The following is a 26708-nucleotide window of genomic DNA, read 5'->3' as shown; positions in this document are numbered from 1 at the left end:
CACTCTCTGCTTGGTCCCCAGAATCCTGAGAGCAGCACCAGCCCCCACATCGCCTCAGATCTGCACCCTGACCCCCCCAGAACCTCTCGCTGCCCTCATCACAAAGACCGCACAGAGTTCCACACCCGAGCCAAAACCTACCCGGCCTCTGTCCTGGGCTGGGGGACACGGGCGTCTCCCGCCCACAGACTGGGGACAAAAACCACGGTCACCATGGGGGTGATCACTGCTGGGGGCCTAAGTGTTTCGGGTGATGGAGAAATGAGACATGTAGGGTGAGCCATATGTAAACAGGAGGCAGAGGGCGCCGATGGCTGAGGACAGACTAGGGGAAGGACGGCGACAGGAAGGGGTCCGTATGACACAGACCTGAGGCCCAAGTGGTGGGAGAGGTCGCCCATCACCACTGTGTCAAAAAGCTGAAATGCAGTAGACGTGAAAGACAGAAAGCACCCTTCCTCCACGGGTGTATCTCTTACAGAGGGAGGACCCCTTGTCTGCCAGCCAAGCCCAGGCCCAAGCCCTGTGGAGGCCTGGGTCGGGGCTCAATGAACAGAAGGCACCCTGGAGTTTCCCAGGAAGGAGAAGAGCGGTTTGCAAAAACCACAGCGACTACGGAAAGCACCACAGCGATGGAAAGCGGGGCATGCTGATGCAAAAACCGCCAAGAGTTTCCTTACAAGCCAATAAACAGCAAAATGAAAGGAAACCCCCCGAAACGCCCAGACCTTCACAGCATTTCCTAGGGGAGCCTTCTGACTCTCAGGTTTCATCCAGGTAAGACTGGACGATTTGGGCTTTGGAACAGTGTTTGAATGGCCTGGAATTTTAGCCACCAGTAATGACTCGGCCGAGGCAGCTGCAATGAATAAGCTCTTTCTACGTCCTTTCCCCCGTGTAGGACTCTGGGGTCCCTGAGTCTCCCCGCCCAGCGCTCCCTGGGGGAGTATCCGCCCCAGCGCAGGGCTTGGGTATCTTTACACGGACCCTCAACAAATGCTCATTTCCTAAATAACTTTTTCAACCAGCATATTTATTGCAATTTCAGAGTATAAATGTCTAAAGACCAAAAAGTTGCCAGGGCCCCCCCCACACCGGCCGCCCGGGCTGGGGGTCGGGTGGGGCGGCGCCGGTCCTACCTTGTTGTAATACTGCACCTGCACCGAGTGCCACCGCCCGTCACTCACGCCCCCAGGAACGTGCGGCGCCACCATCGTCGTGGTCTCACCTGCGGGGCGGGGGGAGGTCCAGAGAGAACAGAGAGGTGAACAGACCACTAAGGCTAAGAGTCCTTCCAACAGCCTGGATGAATGTTCTTTCCAACCACCGGGAAAACATTTTTAACGGCTTTGTCAATATTTTCAACCTACAGAGGCAGAAGCACACTTCAATGATTCCCTAGTTTTTGGAAATTTGAGCTGTGTCTTATAAACAACGCTGCAATGAACATCTTTGTGCGTTCTGCATCTCTCCCACGGGACGGATTCCCAGATGGAGAACCAGGGAATCAGTGGGTCAGCACGCTTGACGGCGCTGCACAGCATGGGGTGGTTTTTTGCTTTTTTGACCGTGCCGTGAGGCATGCGGGACCTTAGTTCCCCGACCACGGATCGAACCCACGCCCCCTGCGATGGAAGCGTGGAGTCCTAACCACTGGACCACCAGGGAAGTCCTGATGGGGTGGTTTTAACCAACCAAGTGCCCAGGACGTGCTCCGAGGGTGGCTCTGTCCTGTGCAGGAGGCTTTACCTGCCGAGAAGGTGAGCTGCACCTGCTCATCCACGATCTCCAGGGCGATGAAGTCGTGCTTCTCGTTGAAGCGGCCATTATACAGCAGCAGGGCGTTCCTCTCCTGGGTGGCAAACCTGGGGGCCAAGGGGAAGCACGTCACACAGTGAATGAGCCCGGGGTGGAAGGTCTGCAGGTGGCCTGCAGGTGGGGGAACAAGAGGCTGCCCAGGGCGACAAGCCCGGCCAGAGTGGGCAAGAGCGTGAGTGCACTCAGCAAAGACTCTGGTCCCCAGGACTCTTTTATTCACATCAGGAGTGGACAGCCCATAAAACCTGATTAGCGATGTTCTCTTCTGGAAGGAGCAAAGCAGATTCCAGGGGGCACTTTGCTTACCACAACCTGTACAGGTGAAAAGATTCCATTCGCACAGTGCTCTAGAAGGATGACACAGCCACTATACCAACTGGAAATGTTTGGACAGTAAACACAGGCAGTGCCTACATCCCGCGTTCATGCCCCAGGGCACAGGGATGTAGGTGTTGATCACCACCTCAGGGCCTATGCCCCTCGTCTCCACCACCACGCTCCAGCCACACTGCGTCCTTTTGCTCCCACACCCTACACTCTTCCCTGCCCCCGGGCCTTTGCACCTGCTGTTCCCCTGTGTGGGGAATGATCTTCCCTGGCTCTGCAGATCTCCCAGATGTCACTCCGATTGTGCTTTCCCCAACTCACTTTATCTAAGTTGTGCCCCTCACCCTACAGGCTATCACACCACTCATCTTACTTCTGAAATTATCCTGCTTATTTGTTCGTTTATAAGAACACATGATCCTTTAAGGGGACAGATGATGACTCCCGTTCACTGCTGCATCCCTGAGACCAAAACAGGACCTGGTCCACACAAGCGCTTGATACCGATGTGCTGAATCCACGGACGGATGGCGGCCCATGTGAACCAACAGACGCGTGAAAACGAAAGACTTGTCAGACTTGAAGCACCCGGAGTAAAAAACCACTTACTCTGACAAGAGACAAATAGCCTCAGAAATCCTTCTCCCACCCCCTGAGGAAGCCTTTTCCATCAGACCCGAGGGTCCCCGACACACCAAGTCACCACAAGGCTTCCTCGACGCCCTGGTTACGGAGAACCCGCAAACCTCCAGAGTGAACTCGGGACTGTCTCCTGAGCCAGCCGGATGTCTCTCTCACCGGAGATTAGGTGGGGGAAATTCTTTCCTTTGATTCCAGGTTGGTTTATCCATTTTCATGCGGCAGGAGTCTGTCAGAACCAGACTCAGGCATGCGACCCTAGCCTCTCCCTTGAGTTACATAAAATTGACATTTCCCGCCCAGACCTTGCATCCCCTCGGTTTAGAAGTCAGCAAGCACTGATGACAAACTCTAAAGAAAAAATACCTGCACGGCAAAGTGGAGGCTCCACTTTGCGGTGTGGAGTGAGCAGGTAGAAGAGCTGAATTAAGACGGGGCTGCACTCGACCCCAGGCTCGCTTCCCTTTGGGGGGTCTCACTCTTGTGGGTTTCTCTTTGGACCGAGGTGGCAGCTGGTACAGGGTGGGGGTCAGTGCTGACATGGTCCTCCGGGCAGGCACCACGCACTGCTGGGAATGGACGATCTAATGATGGGACCCAGGGCCACAGGGAGGGTCTGAACAGCACAAGTAAAAAGGGGAAAGGCCAGAAACAGAAGCCGAGGCCTGGTGAGGGGCCAGGGGAAGAGGGAGAACAAAGGATGGGGACAAGGAGGCGGGCACCAGGGAGCTGAGGCGCCGGGAGCCCAGGCCCTTGGCAAACAGAAACCAGAAAGAGGAGAAGCAGCTTCGAAAGAAACCACCTGAAACAAAAGCCCTGGGCCGGTGCCCCAGCCCACCTTTCTCACAGTACGCCCGTCAGGAGGCAGGAGGCCCAACTCCTTCCCGGCCCTGCCCCAGAGCAACCGCAGCCCCGACACGGAACCGTTCTCCTGCCCAGGTTCTAGGGGGGGGCTTTCTACGATTTTGCTTTTGAAGCTAAACTCCCTGATTTGGCCTCGGCCCCGACCTTTTAGCCATCATCAGGTGTATCGGAAATCGTCCATAAATTGGTGTCACACGTGAGCATCTAAAATACTAGATTTGACAAGCAAGGGGACATACGCTACATTACGTGGACATTTAATTAAACACGACTGTTCTTTAGTTTCTCTGAGTCTGGAGCCGCCAGACTTCCTTTGTTGGTTTCCAGCATGTCTGCCGGCCGCTGTGTCCATGGGCCCCCACCGCACCAGGACTCTGGTCACCTTTCAGGTCAGCCTCCTGCAGCTTACTCACTGCACTGCCTATGACAGAGGGCTGCTGGCCACGCCCAGGTGGTGTGTGGCTATGGCCACGTAGACACCAAAACCACACGCCATCGACCTGTTTGCCAGAAGACACAGGGCCCCTTTGATTTGGGGGGCGGATACCCACAGAAGCCTGCTGTTCTCAATATTCCAGCCACGTGGGACACAGAGGGGCCAGGGCTCCCAACGAGGGGCCCTCCTTTTGGAGGCTGTGCCCACGTGGTGGTCTCCTGAGCACAGGGCTTAGGGGCAGAGGGCGGGGACGTGGTGTTGGGAGCAGGCAGGCCAGGACCAGGGCCTGGCGCAGAGGCGCAGCGAGAGAAACAGGGCGGGGGGGGGGTACAGCAAGTGCCAGCTCACGCGAGTCCTCACAACACCCCTGGAGAGGAAGCCTCACCAGCCGCTTTACAGGGCGGGGTGGAGCCCTGAACCGTGTACCAAAATGTGGGCAGTCACCCTAAAACAGCGGCCCAAATGGCCCAAACCTTAAAACTGCTCTTAGAATCAAACAGTACTGCAGCCTTGCAGCCGGGCCCAGGGGGCCAACCGGAGCTCTATCTCCCACCCCTCCCTCTTCCAAGTTCCCGGGAAAGGGGGTGATGTTCTAAAGATGAGAAACAGAGCCACGAGCAGGGCGCCCGGCATGCACACGGGCTCCACGGATGACAGCTGCTCTTGCTCTTTTATTAAAGCTGGTCTCCAAGGGAAATTCAGGAAGAGGGCAGAACGTGGGAAACACCTGCAGATCAGGACAAGGTGGCCCTGGGCCCGTATCCTTTATGGGGGGGTGGGGGCCAGGGGGCGGGAGATTAAGAGTACAGGTTACACGCAGGGCCTGGGGGTCCCACCGGACAGCCTATGACCTTGGGCAAGTTTTTCAACCTTTCTGCCTCAGTTTCCTCACCTGTGAAATGGGGAGAACAGTGATACCAGCTCTCAGGTTTCCTGCGAGAAGGAAATGGGCCTGACAGGTGAGGTGCCAGGGCAGGGCCAGCACAAAACCCGAATGCGGCCGCTGAGGGATCCACGCTGAAGTCTGTGATGAGTCGGGCAGAGCCCAGAAGGTACTTCAGCAGGGACCAGTCTCCCTAAACAGAACGTCCTCCAAGAGGACGCCGTCTGCACCCCACACAGATGTCCGAGCCCAAGAATGTACCGAGGGGCTGAAGCAGGCCAAAGTGGGTGCAGAGGTCTGCCTGCCTCTGCAGAGCTCCCAGCAGACACTCCAGGCCACTCAGAATGCCCGGAATGTTCTCCCTCTGCAACTCAACCCCCTCCCACCCCCCACCGGGCCGAAGAGCCCCTCCTCTGGGAGAGCGGGAGCCCCCCAGCCAACGTCTTGGGGCCACAGCGGGGAGCGTGGGCGCTCGTGCTTTGTGAGAGTGGAACTACCAGCTAGCTGCTCGCCTGGGCACCTGGGTGTCATGACACAGGACAAAAAGCCCCTGAGGAGCTTCCGGCCAGTGGGCGGACAGGCACAGAGAGAGAGCTGGATCTCAGCACAGTGATGAGCGCGGGCACAGCAATCCTGGGGCAGAAGCCCGGAAACAGCCAGGGAGCCCGTGTGGCCGTTTAAAGGTTTCAAAAGGACATGCATCTGCTTTGGAGACTTTAGCCCAATCAAATCATCTGACAACCAGGAAAAAAAATCAGGATCAGGAAATCTGGCATGAGTTCACACCCCCAACCAATGATCCAGTATGAAGGATGGGTTTAGAGCAAAAAGATCTGAGCCGCAATGTAGAAAACCCGCCAACGACTCAAGCTCCCATGTTACCCAAGTGCCCTCATCTGGACCTTTCTTTAGGGGCAGTCAGGGTGGACGGCGGCCTGATCCTGCAAGCAGGACCATCAAAGGCTGAAGGCAGCAGACAAGCAGGCAGTGACCAGACGTCCAGCCGGAGCTGGAATGCAGGTATGGCCCGCCTGGGTCAGGGGGGCTTCCTGAAGGAAGCGGCAGCAGTCGGGCGGGCCGGCAGGAGGGGCCGAGGAAATGCCTGTGCAAGGCTGGGCAGGTCCAGAGAATCACGAGGTGAGGGTGGCCATGTCACAGGATGCGAGGTGCCAGAATCGGGGGTCACTAGGGGTCAGCACACAGGGGGCCACCCTGTGCCCTATTAAGAAGTTTGGGTTTTGCCCCAGGTGGCAGGCAGGCCCGGCGGGACTGTCGCACAGGGATCCGCCTGACTCAGGCTGAGAGCAGACGCCACCACTGCTGTTCCACGGGGGAGAGGCCGGTGGCCCAGGCCAAAGTGCTGGGAACTGGGAGAACAGTGGCGGGCAGGGGAGACACGAGGTCAAGGGACTCACAGGACCTGACCGAGATGGGAGCGGGGGCGAGATGGAGGAGGACTGCCCGGGGGGGGTTCACGTCAGCACCACGCGGCGCCTGTTGGCTGCACCGCACCCCTCACCTGCTCGGGGGGGGCACCCCCAGGAGAGAAGTCTGTCCCATCCCTCCCCGGGATGCCCTGTTCTCCAAAGGGCAGCTCAGAGGAGCATCTTGTTCTGGGGGACACAGAATGCCGCATTCCCCTAGTGGGCCCCCTAAACGCTGACCAAATACAAAATACACCCTGTACTACTAAGGTGAACTTGATAGAAGTCTTTACAATGGAAACGACAGATTTTTAAAAGTTAAATTAAATCTAAATTCTCTTGGAGAAGAAGATGCAAAAGTAAAAGAATGGCCACAGCACACAGTCAGCCCGCTTCCTCCTGTTATGGGTTAAAGAACCAGGGCGGGAAGGGGTGAGGCCGCCGCCCGCGGTTTCCCTGCAAGCGGGTGACACAGCAGGAACCTACGCTGAGTCTCACTCCCAAGCCTGCTGGGCCCTTTCCCTCCACCTTCTGGCCACCACGTGGCGGCAGGTGAGTAGGACCAGGGCAGCCGGGGGTCGGCTTCATGGGCATGTGAGCTGGGCGGGCAAACAGGGTGCCACACCTGCTGATGCTCTGCTGTCACCAGCTGGAAATTCTTAATTTTTGAACCATATCTTCAATGTGCATGGGGTCCTACAAATTAAGTGGCCGGTCCTACAGCCAGCGCGGGCCAAGGTGACTCGACTCTCAGAGGCCCCAGTGGACGGGTGTTGTTGTTATAGGACGGAGGGATGCGCGGAGACACAAGGCCACCTCCCTAACCTCCAACCACAGGAGGGGTCGCGGGGACGCGCAGGGACTCACGCGAGGGCCACGGTGAAGTGGAAGCGTTGCCTCAGGCCGCGGAAGGTGACGAAGGACTGCGGCGGGAAGCTCCTGGTGGTCACTTCGCAGTAGGGCCTCTCGAACTCGCCGGGGGGGCACACGCAGTGGAAGCCGCCGATCAGCAGGTTCACGCAGGTGCCCCCGTTCTTGCACACGCCGTTGGTGCAGCGGCCGGAGCGTGCGTTCACCTCGCAGTGCTCACCTGGGGGACGAGGGCGGGAGGAGGTCACACGGTGGCCTGCCGGGAGGAGGGGGGCACTGCCCCCACCCAGGCTGCAAATGCCGCTGCAGAACCAGCTGCTAGACCCAAACCCGGGGGCACCTGAGGCCTCTGGGAACCACGCCGGAGTCGGGCTGCAATCAGACGTGTGCCGTTCTCTCTGGCCTGAGGGCACCCAGCACCCGGTGGGCCGTCTAAGGGTGGCGGGGCAGCGGGTTCCCAATAAGCACCCCCGGGGGCTCCTCGGCCGAATGCACCAGGTGGCCAAGTCACTCCAACCCTGTCCCTGTCCCGGGCCTGCCGGGGTCCCCGGCCTCGGGGGAGTGGGGGGACCAGGGGAACGTGCAACTGTGAACACTTCTGGGCATCCAATCCCTTTCTGAACCCCCCGCTGGCTGAGCCTGGCTCCCTTATGAGAGAATCACCTAGAAATAGTGAGGATGATGAGAAGACCTCGTGCCCTCCCCGCACGCTTGCCCGCACGACGGCTGGCCACCTCCGGGCCTCGTGGGAGACTCGGGAGGCCAGGGTCACTCTGGCCCAGGGCCTCCTGTGTGGCCTCCTCCCTCCCCCACTGCCCGGCCGGGCAACGCTGGATTCCAGTTCGTCTTTAATCATGTCTGTTCCTCCCACTGGCCTCCAACTCTGCTCCAACGTCCTCCCTGTGGCCTAATCCCTCACGCCAGGAAGGTTCTGGAAGCTTCCACATAGAAACTGATCAGGCAGCCCAAGCTGACCCCCCGAGGCCCGTCAGACCCAGAGTGCCCACCGCGGCAGCCAGCAGGGGTCTGACTGGGTGATCCTCGCTCCCTGGGACACAGCCCGGACCTGCCTCTGTCACCGGGTGGACATTGCCAGCCACCCACAGACCCGCAGACCGACCACTGGAAACTCCCCAGCTCCCACCAATGTGTGTCACCAGTTTTTGACTTTTAAATGCACGCATTTTAAAATAAAAGTACTACATCGCATACTAAAAAAAAAAAAAAAAGAAATCGCTGTGCAAACAGCGCGGCATGGGAAGCCTGCAGCAGTTTCTTGGAGGTCCCCACAGGAAAACATCAGGAGATCTGGATGCCCCTGCCGCCCGGCATGTTTGCTCAGTGCGGTACCTTGGAGACCCTCCCTGTTGGCACTTGGAGTGCCCCCTCTTTCTTCCTAATGGCTGCACGGTATTCAGTTAGAGCAGCGGTCCCCAACCTTTTTGGCACCAGGGACTGGTTTCATGGAAGACAATTTTTCCACGGACGGTGAGCGGTGGAGGGGCGGTGGGGGGGGGGGAGTGGGGGGATGGCTCAGGGGGTAATGCGAGCGATGGGGAGCGATGGGGAGTGATGGGGAGCGGCAGATGTAGCTTCGCTCGCTCCCCCGCCACTCACCTCCTGCTGTGCGGCCCGGTTCCTGAGGGTTGGGGACCCCTGCGATAGAGGACCCCATCAGAATTTAAATCACTAATGTTTCTTGTTCTACTACTGACGGACACGGGGCTGTTTATAGCTCGCTTTTATTGCAGGTAACTTTTTGATATACATCCTTGGCGTGTGTTAAGAGTATCTCTCTCGAGAAAATTCCTAAAAGTGATGAATCAAAACAAAGGTACACACAGTTGACATTTTGACGGCCGCACTTTTTGGCTAACCCAATATTTCCAAACCGTCCTCCCGAAAAGGATGCACAAACTCACACATCCTCGCCAACACAAGGTATGTTCCACCTGTAAAATATTTTGCATTTCTGACAAATGAATCTTCAAGGTGTTTTATCTGCAATAATTTTTGATGAGGTTCAACATCTGCCTGAATTTTACTGGCAACGTCCATTTCCTTTCTCTGAACTGCCTGATTATTCCTGTGTTCATTTTTCAATGATGGTTGGTCTTGTTTTTATTGTGTTACACAAGGTCCTCATAAATTTCAGAAATTAACTATTCTCTGCCATTTCTGTGGTAACTCCCTCCTGGCTTACGTTTAACTTTCAACTTATTTATGTATTTGTAGTCACATAAAAAGGTTATATCTGCATATGGTCATATTTATCAATGTTTCCTTTGCGATGTTAGTGCTCTCGGGTTATTAAAAGGCTGGTATGAAGAGATACGAAACCCGGAGCTCCAGAGACATCCGGCACCAGGATCCTTGGTGCACGCAGAAGCGTGCATTCAAACGGCAGCACCATCCTGGAACCCAAAGTCACTGGGATCCCCAGATATGGGCTTCCCTGGATGCCCTCTGTGCCTTTTCAATATTGAACCATGTGAATACATTACCTACTGTCTCAGTCCGCTCGGGCGGCCGTAACAAAATACCATGGGCTGGGGGCTTAAACAACAGAAGTGTATTTCTCACGGTTCTGGAGGCTAGAAGTAGCAGCGAGATCAGGGTACCAGCACGGCTGGGGTCTGGTGAGGCCTCTCTTCCCAGCTGCCCACTCACTCTGTCCTCACACGGCCCTTCCTCTGTGTGTGTGCGCACAGAAAGAGGCAGAGATTTCTGTTGCCTCTGCTTATGTGGACACTAATCCCATCGGATCAGGGCCCACCCTGATCATTTACCCGAATTACTTCCTGTAGGGCCCACCTCCAGATACAGTCCCATTGTGGAGTTAGGGCTGCAACCTAGGAATTTGGGGGGGGACACAATTCAGACCAGAGCAGGCATGTATGAGACAATTGGGAATTTGAACAAACTGGATAGTGATACTAAAATGTATCATCATTTTAAAAAAGAAAGCTTAGATGCTGTGGAAGAGTGGGTACGGCGGTGTACCCCACATGTCCCTCCAGGACCAAGGTTCCGGAGCGCTGGGTGACGGTGGCTCACAACTGAGACTCCACACTCAGATCCTCCTCCCGAAATCCCTCACCCAAGGTTGCACAGCCCTTGCTGGGGCAGCTCACAGCCAGCGACGGGTGAGCGTGGAGGTGGAGGGGCCCAGACCCTTGGGCTAGTGCAGCCACCTCGGCACTGCATCTCCAGAGCTGAGACGCGGGGTCCACAGAGGCTTTTGCTGCCACTGCATTGCAGCCCAACCTCTCCTCTGCACAGCCCTGGGAGCCCCCCACCCCTGCCCCCTGCCCCCTGCCCCTGCCCACGCGTGGCTCCCGAGAAGGCAGATCTCGGGCCTCAGGGTCTGTTTCTCAGGGAGGCCAACCTTCAAGCATGCAGATTTTAGAGGGGTCAATAATTGACTGGTGTAAGAAAATCCTTTCAACCTTCCAAGGGAGCGCTTCAGAATGAGCTTCCTTTTGAGGAAGAGGTGAAACTGATCTGTAATTAGCATAACAAGCATCAGAAACAAATCTGAACTTCCTCTACTTCCTTCCCAGGTTGCAACACCCAAGAATGCACAACTTGCTAAGCAAAGGTAACTCAGTCTGAGTCCCTCAAAAACAGGGAGGAGAGTCGCAATCACTGACCTCTACTGACTTACATAACCATGCAGGGCCCACCAGGCCGGGGACCCAGGGCAAAGCCCACCCCCAGGGCCGGACAGGATCAGATGGGTTCTTTTTCATCCCCCTCCTCCCCACCAGGCAGGGCAGGGAGGGAGAGGCCAGAAGGCCCAGCCAGGTCACCCACCTGTTCTCCCCTAGCAGGGGCTGCCCCCAAGGAACCTTGTGAGCAGAGGATTCACATGCTGCTCAACAGGAAAAGGACGGCGGCCCACCCGGCTGCAGACCCTCCTCTCAGCTCCACCAGCAATGGACACCGTCTGGTCTCCCCCCCACTGCCCACCTGCCCGCTCCCGGCTTAGCAGGGTGCCCTGCTGGCCCCAGAACACTGGGCTCGGCCGCCCCGCCAGGCAGGCTGTGTGCACAAATACACGCATGTGCACACATAACCTCACACACACTCGTGTACACACACCTGTGCCCTCACTCACACCCAGTCACACGCTGCTGACACATCTTCGCACATACACCCTCACACACACACTCTCGTCTTCACACGCATTCACACCCATAAACGCATTCACACCCTCACACACACCCTCAGCCACACACGTACACACCTGCACACACAGACACACACCCACATTCACACCCTCACACACACACTCTCACGCTAATCCCTGCTCCTGGCGTCTTCTCCAGGTGGGCAGCCTGCAGCCTCCTTAAATTCTAGTCATTAATTTTAAATGCTTAGCTGAAAGTGTATTTGTTCTTCATACACTTCAAATTCTTTAATCTCTACTTTTAAAATACATGTGACGTCTGGGAGTGTTTGCCTTCCAAGTCCCAACTTGGCAGGTCAAGGGCATTCTGAAATAATAAAGCTGCCGTGAGAGGACGGGGCGGGCCGTGCTCCCCAAACCATGACGGCAAACAAATGGGGGCCCGGCACGGCCCCTTCCCACGGTGCTCTGCCTGTGGTGTTCCAGAATCCTGCCCATCTGGGCTCGGCCCAGGTGGTCAATGTCACCAGGATGAAAGCACAGCCCACGCCCCCAGTGCGGCCACAGCCGCTCCCAAGCTCTGCCCTCGTGTTGACTGAAGTCCCAACTCCTCCACCTCCGCCTCAGCATCTGAGGACTCCTGCAGTGCCCTCTCAAGGGCCACCTGCTACCGAGGCCCAGAGAAGGAAGGCCCCGAGCGCGTGTGCGCGCGCACACACACACACACACACACACACACACACACACACACACAGAGCACCCTTCATTCAATTCCCGAAGACCTGAATTTGACTTTGCTGACGGTATTTCTGCTCATGTGTGGTTTTCAGCGGCTGCAGGGAAGCCTCGTTCCTCAGGCCGCCCCTGTGAACAGGAGGACGGCAGAGCAGGACCCGTGCTCCCCACAGCCATGCAGCTCAGCCAGCTGCCTTAAAGCGTCCGCTGTCCCGTGGAAAGGGCGTGATGATGTGTGGGATTATTCTGTTCCTCTACTTAACCAATCGTGCAATTTCAAATCAGCTGCAAATAAAGCTAAGTCTCCGTGAAGTTGTTTGTTTTAAGCACAAAAGATATCTTTTCATTTCCAATAGGTCGTTGCGGTATTCGTTTCCTGGCACTGCTGTAACAAGTACAACAAATCTGGTGGCTTAAAAAGAACAGAAATGTTTTCTCTCATAGCTCTGGGGGCCGAAAGTCCAGAATGAAGGTGTGGGCGGGGCCGCACTCCCTCTGCAGGCTCCAGGGGAGGATCCTTCCTGCCTCTTCCAGCTGATGGGGGCTCCCTGTGTTCCCTGGGCTTGTGGCTTCATCACCCATCTCTGCCTCTGCCATCACACGGCCGTCTTCCCTGGGTCTCAAATCTCCCCCTCCTTTCTCTTATAAGGACGCCAGTCACTGGATTCAGGGTGGACCCTAAATCCAGGATGATTTTACTATTCATCGAGAGCCTTACTAATTACATCTGGAAAGACCCTATGCCCAAAGGAGGTCACATTCTGAGGTTCTGGGCACGAATCTGGGGGTGATACTACTCGACCACTCTAGCGGCCCTCCACGTCTGTCCTAGAGTTACAATCATAGTAAATGTCGGCCTCTGCAAACACGGAGACCCGAGGTGAAGCAGCACCTGACCCTGTGGGGCTGCATTCCCCAGCCTCCGAGAGATTCACCGGGCTCTGGTTTCTCTGCCCTCTGGGAACGCTCTTCCCGGCCTCTCCCACCAGGCCAGTAAGGGGCGGTGGGCCAGGGCCAGCTTCCCACCTCCGCAGCCGTGCCTCAGGCCCCTCCTCTGGGGCCCACACACAGCCATCCAACCCCTTCTCCCCTTGTTCTCTCCTCCGAAAACCCAGGCTTCAAATCTGTCTTCCCTCGCCAAGCCTGTTCTCCGGGTCCCCCACCTGGAGAGGGTCCTGCAGCTGCCCAGAGAGGGGGGCCAGGAGCCCCGGAGCCATCCCCTCCCCTTCTCACTTGTCCCCACCAGTGCCATCCCCCAGGGTCCGTGTCACTCGCCTGCGCTGCCACCTGCACCCTAGTCTACACCAACCCCCATCTGCACAACCACAGACAGTGACCATCTCTCGGGCCCCTGGACTCAGGCCAGCTGCTCATCACCTTACAAATCTGCCTGTTCTCCACAGAGCACCCGAGAGAGCTTTCCAGAATGCTGGCCTGGCCACACACTGGCTTCAAAACAATCCCGCTGCTCCATAAAGACCCTTCCGCCTTGGAGCCTGGCCCTCGGCCACATGCCAGCCCCGTCTACGCCACACTCACCACCTCTGATGCCGGCCACGAGGTCTCCCTCTTTGAAGGGAGGCTGGGGGATTCAATAGGCTAATGGCGACGACCCCCTAGGTCCACACTCATGCATATTCACCACTGTCAACGATCACCCCCTGGTGACCCCCTTTCTCTTCTCTGTGCCTGGCATCCTCTCCGCCGGCCTCTGCAGGTGGCTTCCCTGTGCCTGGATGTAGCCTCATCTCGGGTACCCTGCATCCCCTCAGGAGGCTTCGCCCGCCCACCTGACCAGGGCCAGGGCACCCAGGACAGACCCTGATGGGCCCAGAATCTCCCCTCTCCAGAGAGCGCCCATCCCAGCTCCAGGGTGACACCTGCTGTGCAACTGTTCCCCAGCCTCTGTCTCCCCAGGCTCTGGGGCAGGGGCAGGGGCAGGGGCAGGGTCTGTCTGGGGGTCAAGTCTAAGAATATCCAGCACACAGAGGGTGCCTGACAAACGCCCGGCACGTAGCAGGTACTCGACCAATGCTTGTGAGATGAAGTCATAAAAGGCCAGGATTTCCCCCCTTCCAAGCCAATGACGAATGCTGTACAGAATTATAAAACCTGCATAATTCACAGGTTTGATTCCAATAGTGTTGGGAATTTGTTGGTCTCATGAATGAAGAATTAATTCTACAGATAAACACGTTTTTTCTTTTCTTTTTAATGAAAGGCAGTGAGGACTCTGAGCGTGCAGGTTTCGGATGAACTGGGTCCCCTGGAAAGGGTCTCGTCTCTGGGTTCCAGGACCTTCGTTCAGGCCAACCCCAGGCCCCCGTGCGTGCCTTAGCAGGGTGCTTTCCGTGGCAGCCACTCCAGCTAAACTGCACGGTAATCCACTTACATGTTTCTTTAACGGTATCTTCTCCTCAGGGCTGTGCTGGCAGATCCCGACGGCCAGCCCTCGGGGGAAAGCCCTGATGTGCAGAACTGTCCCGTTTCCATGGGATATCACAGCCAACCTGGCATCAGAACTCAGAGTTGTGAAGAGATGTGATAGGATGGTTTTTAATTCTTAAAATCACCTTACTTGAGGCAAATAATTAGGACCAAATTTAGTGAGCCCTGTATCTTTTTTTTAATATACAGCTCTTACATGAAACACTATTTTAATGCAATAAATGTTCTCAGACACGCTTTCTTAACAAGATTTAACTTCACCTTTCCTCTTCTAGGAATCCTCAAAGTAAATCTGGGCTTCCAAATTTATTCCAAGCACCCTGGTATCCTGCTTAGAGTCAGATGCTTGCTCTGAGCCATTCAAAACCTGGGGAAAGGTCCCCCACCCTCCCCCTGTGCAACCCCCACCCATTATGACTGCCAGCCTCGCCCTCCACCGAGGATCGGGGTCACCCGAGCAAGCCCACAGCCTCGCTCAATAATGCAGGTGGCACTGCAACCCCCTGCCGAGGAGGACCTGAGGCCTGGCCTCCTGGTCACGGCTGCCAATGCAGAACCCTGCACGGAAAACTGGGAAAGGACCCCCGCCACACAGAAAGGCATTTGTAGCTGCAAAGCAGGAGCTCCCAGGAGCCGAGGCCCCTCCAGCCGCCACGACCTCACGCACGTCCCCGTCACTGGATGCCTGTCCCACCCAGGCTTGGGGCTGGGGATGCGGGAACAACACTGGCCACCCAGGGGCCCCAGCCCGTAGTGCCAAAGCCACAGACCCGCAGGTGGGGAGCGTTAAGTGCCCTAGAGGAGCGCCAGCTTCACAGAGCTTAAACAAGGGCTCGTCTGCAGGGGGGCTGTGATAACGGCTCAGGGTTACAGGGGCGGAGGAGGCCTCACAGCCCCTGGTGTGGGAACTCTCATACGCCCCCATCTTACAGGCCGGAAGCTGACGCCCGGCATAGGGTATAAGCATACCATTTTTTGTTTGTAACCAAGATATTCCTTAAAGATAAGGGAAATGGAGGAAAGACATAGTGCCCGAGCGGGGGAGCGTCTGAGCCGGGCTGTGCAGGAGCGTCCATGGCGGTGGAGACGGCTCGGCCCCGGAAAGGGCCCCAGCAGAAGCACAGGGATATCGGGGGCTGCGCCGGATGCTGGGTGACGGGTGCGCACCTGGTCAGGTCTGCGAAGGAGGAGGGGCACAGCCAAACACCCCTCGCTGTAGAGACCCGTGGGGAGCAGGGCCTGGCAGGGGGAAGGCAGACGGCACAGGAGTGCGTGTGTGTGTGTGTGTGTGTGTGTGTTATGTGATGTATGTCTGTGTGGCGTGTATATGTGATGTGTGTGTGTGTGTGGTGTGTGTGTATGTATGTGATGTATGTCTGTGTGGCGTGTATATGTGATGTGTGTGTGTGGTGTGTGTGTATGTATGTGATGTATGTCTGTGTGGCGTGTATATGTGATGTGTGTGTGGTGTGTGTGTATGTATGTGATGTATGTCTGTGTGGCGTGTATATGTGATGTGTGTGTGTGTGATGTGTATGGTATGTGATGTGTGTGTGATGTGTGTGGTATGTGATGTGTGTGTGATGTGTGTGGTATGTGTATGTATGTGATGTATGTCTGTGTGGCATGTATATGTGATGTATGTGTGTGTGTGAGATGTGTATGGTATGTGATGTGTGTGTGATGTGTGTGGTATGTGATGTGTGTGTGATGTGTGTGGTATGTGTATGTATGTGATGTATGTCTGTGTGGCATGTATAAGTGATGTATGTGTGTGTGAGATGTGTATGGTATGTGATGTGTGTGATGTGTGTGGTATGTGATGTGTGTGTGATGTGTGTGGTATGTGTATGTATGTGATGTATGTCTGTGTGGCATGTATAAGTGATGTATGTGTGTGTGAGATGTGTATGGTATGTGATGTGTGTGATGTGCGTGGTATGTGATGTGTGTGTGATGTGTGTGGTATGTGTATGTATGTGATGTATGTCTGTGTGGCATGTATATGTGATGTATGTGTGTGTGTGAGATGTGTATGGTATGTGATGTGTGTGTGTGTTATGTGATGTATGTCTGTGTGGTGTGTATATGTGATGTGTGTGTGTGTTATGTGATGTATGTCTGTGTGGCGTGTATATGTGATGTGTGTGTATGTATGTGATGTATGTCTGTGTGGCGTGTATATGTGATGTGTGTGTGTGTGAGATGTGTATGGTATGTGATGTGTGTGTGTGTTATGTGATGTATGTCTGTGTGGTGTGTATATGTGATGTGTGTGTGTGTGTTATGTGATGTATGTCTGTGTGGCGTGTATATGTGATGTGTGTGTATGTATGTGATGTATGTCTGTGTGGCGTGTATATGTGATGTGTGTGTGTGTGATGTGTGTGGTGTGTGTATGTATGTGATGTATGTCTGTGTGGCATGTATATGTGATGTATGTGTGTGTGAGATGTGTATGGTATGTGATGTGTGTGTGTGATGTGTATGGTATGTGATGTGTGTGTGTGATGTGTATGGTATGTGATGTGTGTGTGATGTGTGTGGTATGTGTATGTATGTGATGTATGTCTTTGTGGTGTGTATATGTGATATGTGTGTATGTATGTGATGTATGTCTGTGTGGCATGTATATGTGATGTGTGTGTGTGTGTGAGATGTGTATGGTATGTGATGTGTGTGTGTGGTATGTGTATGTATGTGACGTATGTCTGTGTGGTGTGTATATGTGATGTGTGTGTGTGTGGGATGTGATGTATATCTGTGTGGAGTGTATATGTGGTGTGGGGAGTGTGTGCACGTGTGTGTGACAGTCACGGCAGGTCTGGGGGAGGAGGGGCAGGGCGAGAAGCAGGAGATGACGATGTGAACCTGGTTCCTGCCAAGAGGCGCTGCAGAAGATGCCGGGGCTGCTGGGGGATGAGGAGGAGGGAGACGAGGAGCTGGGGGCCAGCAGGAGGGGGAGCGCAGCCAGGCCGAACCCCTCGGCCCTGGAGGAGGGCCAGGGCCGGGCCCCAGGAAGAGAAGGGAGTGTAGAGGTTTTTATGACTTCAGTTTTTCAATAAATAAAGAGACAAAATTGCCTTCTGGTCCTAAGCGACAGCTCAGGGCTTTGAACTAGAAAAACTAGACTCTCCGGAGGCAGTGATCCACCGGCACAGCTTGTGTTGGAAGCTTCAGAAGGAGCACAGAGACAAGGACAGGGTCTCTGAAAAGGTTCAACACTGAAAAAGTCGGTCCATCCACCCTTCCATCCACCCACCCACGGCCTAGGCACACCCTCCCACCTAACCCCCCGCAGAGGTGCCCCGAGCAGGCTCCCAACCACTGACTCAGTTTCCCCGGCTGGAAACCCTCCCTGAAGGCAGGATTTCTGTTTCTGGCCCCGGGGCTAGCCTAGCCCCTAGGAGGCCAGGGTCAAGGTGAGATCGGCTAATTCTGTGAAGCTCTTGAGCTGACCACCTGGTGTGTGGGCTGTCACATGACCCCCTGCTCTGAACTGGCTTCTTGAGCCTGGAGGCCCCATCTGTCCACCCAAGCCCCCCACTGGCCCGCTCCCCACCCCCAGCTCCCTTCAAGCCTCTCCCCCTCTGCCTCTGAGTTTCAAGGTTGCTGGACTGCCTCACCTCCTGGCCCGGCCCTGAAGCCCCCTCCCCTACGGGGCAAGGCTGCCAAGAAGGGCCTCTCAGAGGCCAGACACCTGCCCACACCACGGGGAGGGGAGGCCGGAAGCCCAGACCATGGCAGGCCTGCCCCAGGCTGGGGCTTCGGGGTGACTTCACTACTGTCTTTGAAGCAAATTCCCAGAACCCCGACACACCCATTTTTCTAAAATATAAATTAAAAATGCATTCCAGCACCAAAAAAAATGATTCCAGCTTCTCCACAGCTCCTGGCTGTAAGTCAAGAGTTACCTACACACCTGAGAGGTTGAAACCCGGCGAACCTGAAAAATCACAGTGCTTTCCAAACTCCTGGTGCAGGTACACGGCCCGGCCCAGCCCAGCCCAGCCCAGCCCGCAGCCATACTTGGGGACCCCCTCCTGTCAGAAAGGGGGTGCTCTCCCTATCCCCCTCTCCTCACGTCCATTGGGGGGTGGGGGGAACAGAAAATAACCAACCCTGAAGTCAGCTAAACGGTGGCTCCTAAAAGATACGTCCACATCCTAATTCCCGGAACCTGTGACTATCACCCCATGTGGCAAAAGAGTGACTATCACGTCACGTGGCAAAAGACATGATTAAATTAAGGATCTTGAACTGAGACCCTCCTTGTTACCCGGGTGGGCCCCCTGTAATCACGCGAATCCTTATGAAAGAGGAACAGCTGGAGTTTACAGACCATGTGAGGATGGAGGCACGAGCCCAGGGAGCCTGAGGCCACCACGGCTGGAAGAGACAAAAGGACCCCCCCCGTGGTGTCCCCAAAGCCTTCAGAGGGAGCATGGCCCCGCCCACACCTTGATTTCAGAATTCTGGCCTCTGGAACCATGAGAGAATGAATTTCTGCTGTGTTAAGCCACCCAGCCTACGGTCTTTTATTCCGGCAGTCAGAGGAAACCACTACAAATCCTAAACACACCCCGGAAACCGGCCAGACTCAGCAGAAATCTCTTCCTGGGGACAGTCCCCCAAGAAAGCAGCGCCCCTAACACCTTTCAGCGACTCCGTAAGCCTCAGCGGAGCTGGAGCCGTGGAAGAGAAAGCCCCCTCTGTCCCCCAGGTCACCACAAAGACCTGGGCTTTCTCTTCCACGGTGGGCAGCAGCTAAGGACCCAGGAGGCACCAACTGAACACACACAGGTGGACCCCAAAATCTTGGCTGCTAAAGCCGGTGGGGGAGGCCCCCCAGAGGGCCGGACACTTCCACGTGGGGTGCCTGGGGCAAAGGTGCACCTGGTTACCAGGGGTGAGTTCGCCGAGCTGACCCCCAGGGCCTGAGCGCCCAGAACCCCATCTTGGCTACTCAACCCCCTGAAAGCAAAGGCAGGGTCCTTCCCGGCCAAGGATGTGGGCTCAGAAGGATACAGCTGGTGGCAGCTCAGGAGACATCTGGGGTCCCAGAATGGTGGAGGGTCCCGCCCCGGGGCAGCCTGGGCCCCAGCCAACATCCGCCGGGGGCTTGGTGGGAGGGAGGTTCACGCTGTCCTGGGGCCCGACGGTGAGGCTGTCCAGGGCCCTCCTTGTGCCCTTGTGGGCCTCTGCAGGCCTCTCTCCAGAGACCACGGGATGGGGGGGAGGTACACAGCCTGGAAACCGCCTCATCCAGGGAGGCCCCAGCTTTGGGAGAGGTCACCCGGAAACCCCTGGGCCAGAGCATCTGTCCTGCAACGTCCCAAGAACCAGCTCCAGGATAGTATCTCAGACACAGGACTATGGTTTAGTTCTAATGACATGGGGCCCTCTGAGGGTCGGGGCACGGGAGGGCCTGGGAAGGTCTCCTGGAGAGGGTGGGCTTGCGTGGGTGGGGTGGGAGACGCCCTGCACCCCAGGGAAGATGGAAGCCTGGAGGCCGGGCTGAGGGTCCCTGCTGACCACGGGAAGAACCTGTCGGTGGAAAGTAAACTCGCAGCTGTGGGCAGCGAGGCTGGAAAGGGGAGCCCCCAGCACTTTATCAGTTAGTAGGGAAACCGTGCCAACTCTGAAATGGCGACGTGTCCAAACTCAGCCGGAATGCTAACTAAAACCTTAATCATCCATGCAAAACAGCAGCTCAGCCCCCGATGGTTCCAATTCCCCTTCCTGCCTGGTGCTGGGAGGAGGCACGGTTCCCGGGACAGATGAACGTCCAGAGGGAAGGACGCGCATTCTGTATTCGCCGCTTGGACTCAGGACAGCTGCGTTGCCCTGGTTAACACACCCTCCCTCCTCCAGCTGCGCCCGGCGACCCCAGCAGAGAAGCCTCACCCCGTTACCCCAGCCCTGCAGGCACTGGGAGCACGACAAGAGACATCTGTCTCTCCACATCAGGGAAAGGGCTCAGGACGGGGCGATGGGCAACAGCGTGAGCGGAGACCACTCTCCCTGGGGAAGTCGGGAGTGGCCACTCATGGGTCAAGGGCTCAAACTGGACTCCCAGTAACTCCCGGTGGCCCTTGGTCCACGCGGTGCCTCCAGAGAAAGAGCGGGGATGGACCCCAGTGCCGATGGCAAAGGCCTCGCTTACGCATCCCTCCACAAATACTGACTGAGCGTCAAGGGGGTCCCGGGCGCCGGTGGGAGAATACGGAGCCCCGAAGCCATCCACATCCTACTCCCTGGAGCCTGAGGCCATGTGACCTCACACCACAGAAGGGACTTGGCAGGTGTGGTTCAGGTAGGGATCTTGAAACTTGAGACAGGGGTTACCCTGGATTCCTGGGGGCCCGGGGTAATGGCCAGGGTCCTCGTGGGGGACGGGGGTCAGCAGAGAAGCTGTGATGACAGAGGCAGAGGCTGGCGTGGGGTGAGGAAGGGCCGCCAGCCAAGGGATGCAGGCAGCCTCTAGAAGCTGGAAAAGGAGAGATTCTCCCCCGGCGCCTCCAGAAGGAACTCCGCGAGAATAAATCTGTACTGCTTAAGCCACTCGTCTGTGGGACTTTGTCACAGCAGCTGCAGGACACGAGCTGAGGGGGGAGCAGGCAAGCCCAGTCCTTGCTCTCATGGAGCCTGCCTTCCAGCTCTTTCTGCAGAAGCAGCTGCTCTCCACACGCGCACACACCGGATACTCACAGCCTGCATGGGGGAGACCCTCGGCAGGAACTGGCCACGGAGCCTCGTCTCCCCTCGGACAGCGGGTACGACGACCCAGGAAGGTTCTAACCGCACGTGGCATGTCCTCAGGCCACTCTGCTCACCGTGGTCAGACATTTCAGCGTATACCCGTGTTCCTCACCGACCCACGCCCTGCGCCCAGCTCATCTGACCCACCTAGAAGCTGGCTGGGTGGACATGAGGAACGCTTGTTTTTAGATCTCTAAAAAGAAAACAAACCCCAGAAGCCTGTCAGAGCCTCTGACCCAGAGCCTCTGTGTCCTCTGGCCCAGCGGATGCTCGACAAGAAGTGGCCACCACCACCAACCCCCAGAAGCCCTGAGGCCGGTGGAACTGTGTTCCCAGCAACCAAATCATGTTCAAGTCCTAACCCCTGGTGCTTGTGAATTAATCTCACTTGGAAATAGGTTCTTGCAGATGTGATCAAGTTAAAATGAGATTATACTGGACTAGCGGGGCCCTAGTCCAATGACTGGTGTCCTTTTAAAATGAGGGAAATTTGGACACAGAGACAGAACACACCGGGCGGTGGGGGGGGGGTACCATATGAGGACAGAGGCAGAGACTGAAGAGATGCAGCTACAAGCCAAGGACCACCCAGGACAACCAGAAGCTAAGAAGAGGCAGGAAGGACTCTCCCCTAGGGCCTCTGCAGGGAGCAAGTCCCCGCCGACACCTTGATTTCGGACTTCAGGCCTCCAGAGCTGTGAGAGAATAAATTCATGTTATTTTTTATTTTAATAAATTTATTTTATTTTTGGCTGCGTTGGGTCTTCGTTGCTGCGCGCGGGCTTTCTCTAGTTGCGGAGAACGGGGGCTACTCTTCATTGCGGTGTGCGGGCTTCTCATTGCGGTGGCTTCTCTTGTTGCAGAGCACGGGCTCTAGGCGCGCGGGCTTCAGTAGTTGTGGCTTGCGGGCTCTAGAGTGCAGACTCAGCAGTTGTGGCGCACGGGCTTAGTTGCTCTGCGCCATGTGGGATCTTCCTGGACCAGGGCTCGAACCCATGTCCCCTGCATTGGCAGGCAGATTCTTAACCACTGCGCCACCAGGGAAGTCCAATTTCTGTTATTTTAAGCCAGCCAGTGTGTGGTCCTTTGTGACAGTAGCCCCAGGAAGCTAACAGAAGCCCTGTTACCCCCACCCCTATCCCCAGCGGCCGTTTGGCTCTGCTCGGACACCCTGGCCAGACGAGGAGGATGATTATTCTGTCTGTCAAAACCCCAGCTTTGGGGGAAAGAATTCCATGGAAGAGAAAACGAGATCGCTGGCTAAATCTATCCCCACCGCAATCCCTCTGTATATGATTTTAATGGAACACAAAGTCTTCCTGAAGTGCAATAATGCCCTAGCTTTACAATAATGTACTAGAGAAATGCTGGATATCCCCCACCTGGAACCAGTAGAAAGAACCCAACGTCAAAGACTGGAGAGGTGCTAAAGAGAGAGAAACTTGGAGTAATCCTGAGTATCTGAAAAGTACATTTTCCTGAGAAAGGATTCTGTTTCTGATTTATTTGAGATTTTAATTATAGGCCAGGTAACGATTTTCATTTTGAATGATAATTAACTCTCCGGTGTAAGGACTAAATTCAACTTGACGATGAACTCTCCAAGTGGAGCTTTAATCCAGTAAATTGCAGTAAGTGCAGCAAACTTATTTCTCTTGTGTTATGTGAATGTCACCCCACAGGAGGACGGCACGGCTCAGACGCACGAAGCATTTTTAGTCTAATATGGGGGTGCAGGGTCAGTGTACCCCAGGAGGATGGAGATACTATTACTCTGATGAGAGAATTCAAGATAAAACTCAGAGCTGGAGTAAGAATCAGAGAAGTGCCAGAATTGATTTAAATTTTTCCCCATGGACAGAAAAGATGATTCGATTTTTACATTAAAAGTTTCTCTTGGCCTTGAACCTACACAAAATATCCTGGCCCTGGGGACAGTCAGGGCCCCCAGCCCTGCTGAGGTCACCCCGGGGGACAGTCAGGGTCCCAGAAGCCCCCCTCACAGGCCAACTGGGACATCCCACCCTGGGGCTGTTAGCACAAAGCTCAAACCCAGCGTCACTGAGACTCTCCTAAGTGGCCCCTGACCCTCTGATCCCCAAACCAGGCTAAATCCAGCTGGGGCACACCCTTGACGACACAGGGTCCAGCAGCCTGGATGTCCGAAGCCCAGGGACAGCTGTGTGCTTCACGCACAGAGGCAGGATTGTTGGCTGGTATTTGCCGAAAACACCCTCTGAACCCAGACAAGTGGCCTGGGGTCTAAACACAGAGGCTCAGGAATAAACGGAACCCTCCCCTCTGTCCCCCCCGACACGCAGATGACCGAGAGGTCCTTGAAAGCCCTCCTTCCCGGGTGACATCAAAGCTGCCGCCTTCTCAGGAATGCACCCCTGGGCCGACGTGGCTGTGACATAAATCACTGCCCGCTGCTCTCACCCTGGGAGGATGTGTGTGAGGAAGGGGAAGGGATTCCAAGGCAGCCGTGGGCCGGGGCCGCGTGGGCACACGGCCGGGCAGTGACCCGAGTGGACCCTGGTGGGCACACCCACCAGCAGGACAGGAAGGGACACAGCGGACGGAAGGGGGAGCCCCGTCCCCTCCAGCTCAGCCGCGGGGGCGGCAGAGGCTCCGCTCTGAGCACAGCACAGAATCCCAGAACTCCAGGACGTCTTCTGAGGCCTGCGAGGAGGAATGGCCCACTTAACCCCTGACCCCGTCGTCCCACATGGGTATTTATCACACGCCTACTGTGTGCCCGGCACTGTGCTGATGGACAAAGATGCTGGACACAGAGGGGAGGGGGCAGACAGCACCGAGCAGATCTGGACTCCAGCCTCCGACCTCTGCCGTGGGGGAGGGGCGGGCAGAGGAACGGGGACACGGAGGTGACATTCGGGAAGACAAGGGAAAGCGCACTCGAGGGGCAGAGCCCCGGGGAGAGGAGCCGGGCATGTTTCTGGAAGGCCAGCAAGGGGCAGTGGGGTGGGGCGGGGCCGGCCCCTGAGGCTCTGGAAGGAAATCCCCGGGGCCCCCCACCCGGCTCTGCATCTTGGTGTCCCTGAAATGGGTGACAACTGTCCCTACCTCATGGGGTCGTGACAGGCACGGGGAAAGGACCTGGAGCAGAGCCAGGGTGGACACGTGCTCTCCACCACGTCAGCGAGGAGTGATCAGACTGTTTAATTAGGGAGACGACGCATCAAGAGGCCACAGGACCCGGACGCAGAATCCCACCCTGAGGCTTGCCCTGGATGGGTTTTGTCCAGTGTCCTCCCGGGCGGGAAGAGTTTCCTGCCACCCCCTCGGGTAACGGGGTGACCGCGAGTGAAACCCTCTCCCTGGGGCCACTGCTCAGCGAAACTGCTCCTTCTTACGCATCACACTTCACTCGGAACCCTGCACACAGAAGGCGCTTCTTAATCGATGCCGTGAAGTCAAGGAAGCAAGAGAAAGGACCCAGTAATAAACAGGCAAACCAGGCCATTCCGCCCTCGAGGAATCCACAGGGCGGACAAGCCTGAGCTCAGAAGCCAGAGCACCGGGTTCGAATCCCGACTCACCCCTCGCCCGGGTCTAGAGCAGGGCTCCTCCACCTCCACCGCAGACACGAGGACCATTCTCCGTGGGGGGCGTCCTGTACCCTTGGACGACGCAAGGCAGCACCCCTGGCCTCCCGCCACGAGCACCCCACCCCCAGCTGAGACAACCAAAACCATCTTTGGATACCGTCGTGTGTCCCCCGGGGGCAGAATCACCCCCGCTGGGAACCTCTGGGCTAGAAACTTTAATGCCCCGTACCACAGTCTCTCCATTTATAAAATGGGGATGTACAGCTGCCAGGAGGATTGGGGTAGCAGTGTAGAATCATCTGGAACAGTACAGCACGTTAAGTGCCCAATAAGTACTATCTGCAGGTTGCTGCTGTCCTGAGGGTCCTGGAAGTAAGTGGATCACACCCAAAATGAGAGCAGAGCAACCAACGCATAAACAAGGCACCGAGGAAGTTTCCGAGAAGATCGACGGTCACTGTCCAAGGAAGTTGGGAAAACTTCCAGAACCTTCTGACAGCAGGGACAGCGCTGGGCTGGGGGTCCTGAGGGAGGCAAGGACAGAGGGACGGCCGGTGCGGGGGTGGGGAGATGGGAGGAACGGGCTACGTCCTTGGGGAGCTTAACCAAAAGCAAAGCCAAAACCAAAGCTACGCTGTTCACAGGCTGGAAGACAGAGGGGCCGGAACCAAGGGGGCCGGAACCAAGGGGGCCGGAACCAAGGAACCCGGCGCGCATGCTTGTCACACATGACAGTTGCTGAGCTGCACCGCGATGCCTCCAGTCCTTCTGTCCCCGTTCCCTTCAGAGTGGGGTCCCCTGCAGACCCCCGCCAGGCCCCCACGCAGAGCCGTGAGAAGGGGAGATGCCTTCTCCCTACAAGGACGGGGAGTCCTCTTCCCTGGGGCCTCGGAGCTTCCCCGAGGCCAAAGGGGACTGAAGAAACACAGGGGAGCTGTCGGGGTATTTTTCCAGCATCAAATTCATGAGCTTTTCCTGAAATTAACTGATACCTTCCTTCACCCAGCTCGTCTCCCGTCTGGCAACACAGGAAGCCAGGGTCCTCCGGCGGCCTTGGGCCCCTTCCAGCTTCCCGCCTGCCAGGCCCGAGCTCGGCTTACCAGGGAGCAAGTAATAAAACCCTGGCGACGACAGCACGGCTTTCACCGCGAATAAATGGGCTCAATTACCTGCACCAAGAGAGCAGGGCTTCAAAGGAAGAAAGGAAGAAAGAGAGGAAGGGGGACTGAGTAAAAAATAATCAGTCTGAATCAGTCTTATCTCGGAGGGAAATACATATGATAATTTAGTACCAAAGACATTCAAATTAGTCCCCTGCCAATCAAGACATTTCAGTGGTGATGACACAGTGGGTCATTCCCAGGCATAATTTCTCTAGAAATGACTCTGGCGATGAAAACAAAATTTGAGAACTCTGGAAGTCCTTTCCACCCAATGGGTTGAGGCCTCTTTGGAGGGGATCCAGGGTCCGCGGGTCCCTAGCGGCCTCTACTTATCCTGCCCAGACATGGCCCCAAGCTCACATCCGGGACTTCTGGAAGCCAGGACTGCTGCTGCAGCCACGAGACAAGCTGGTGTCCTCGACCAAGGTAGACCCCACCCTTCAGACCCATCTTCAAGATGAAATCACCAGATTCTGGGGCTGCTTAGGGGTGTCCCCCACCAGGTCCCCACCACTACATGTCTCCAGCAGGGAGAGGGCCGGTCACCTTGGGTGGCCCACCTGATTGGGCAGGGGTAGGTCGGCTGCGTACACTGGCCGGGCATACAGCAGGCACTCAACTTATGCTCGTGGAGC

At 56.2% G+C, this 26708-nt stretch overlaps 1 protein-coding gene across 3 annotated transcripts in view; it reads right to left on the bottom strand.

The window, feature by feature from the left end:
* CELSR1 (cadherin EGF LAG seven-pass G-type receptor 1) overlaps nucleotides 1-26708 on the bottom strand; it is a 148695-nt gene that overhangs the window by 66249 nt on the left and 55738 nt on the right. For 2 of the 3 annotated variants that reach the window (XM_057555962.1, XM_028168244.2), the window contains exons 3-5: nucleotides 7259-7481; nucleotides 1750-1865; nucleotides 1140-1228 (exon numbers count right to left, since the gene is read on the bottom strand). In XM_057555962.1, coding sequence (XP_057411945.1) covers nucleotides 1140-1228; nucleotides 1750-1865; nucleotides 7259-7481 — 428 coding nt within the window. The remainder of the gene's footprint in view (nucleotides 1-1139; nucleotides 1229-1749; nucleotides 1866-7258; nucleotides 7482-26708) is intronic. The other variant, XM_057555963.1, reaches the window with a different exon arrangement.

Source organism: Balaenoptera acutorostrata, chromosome 11 (genome assembly GCF_949987535.1).
Source record: "Balaenoptera acutorostrata chromosome 11, mBalAcu1.1, whole genome shotgun sequence".
Lineage (NCBI taxonomy): Eukaryota > Metazoa > Chordata > Mammalia > Artiodactyla > Balaenopteridae > Balaenoptera > Balaenoptera acutorostrata.
Note: the sequence above shows the minus strand (reverse complement) of the source record. Positions and strands in the feature narration are given on the sequence as shown.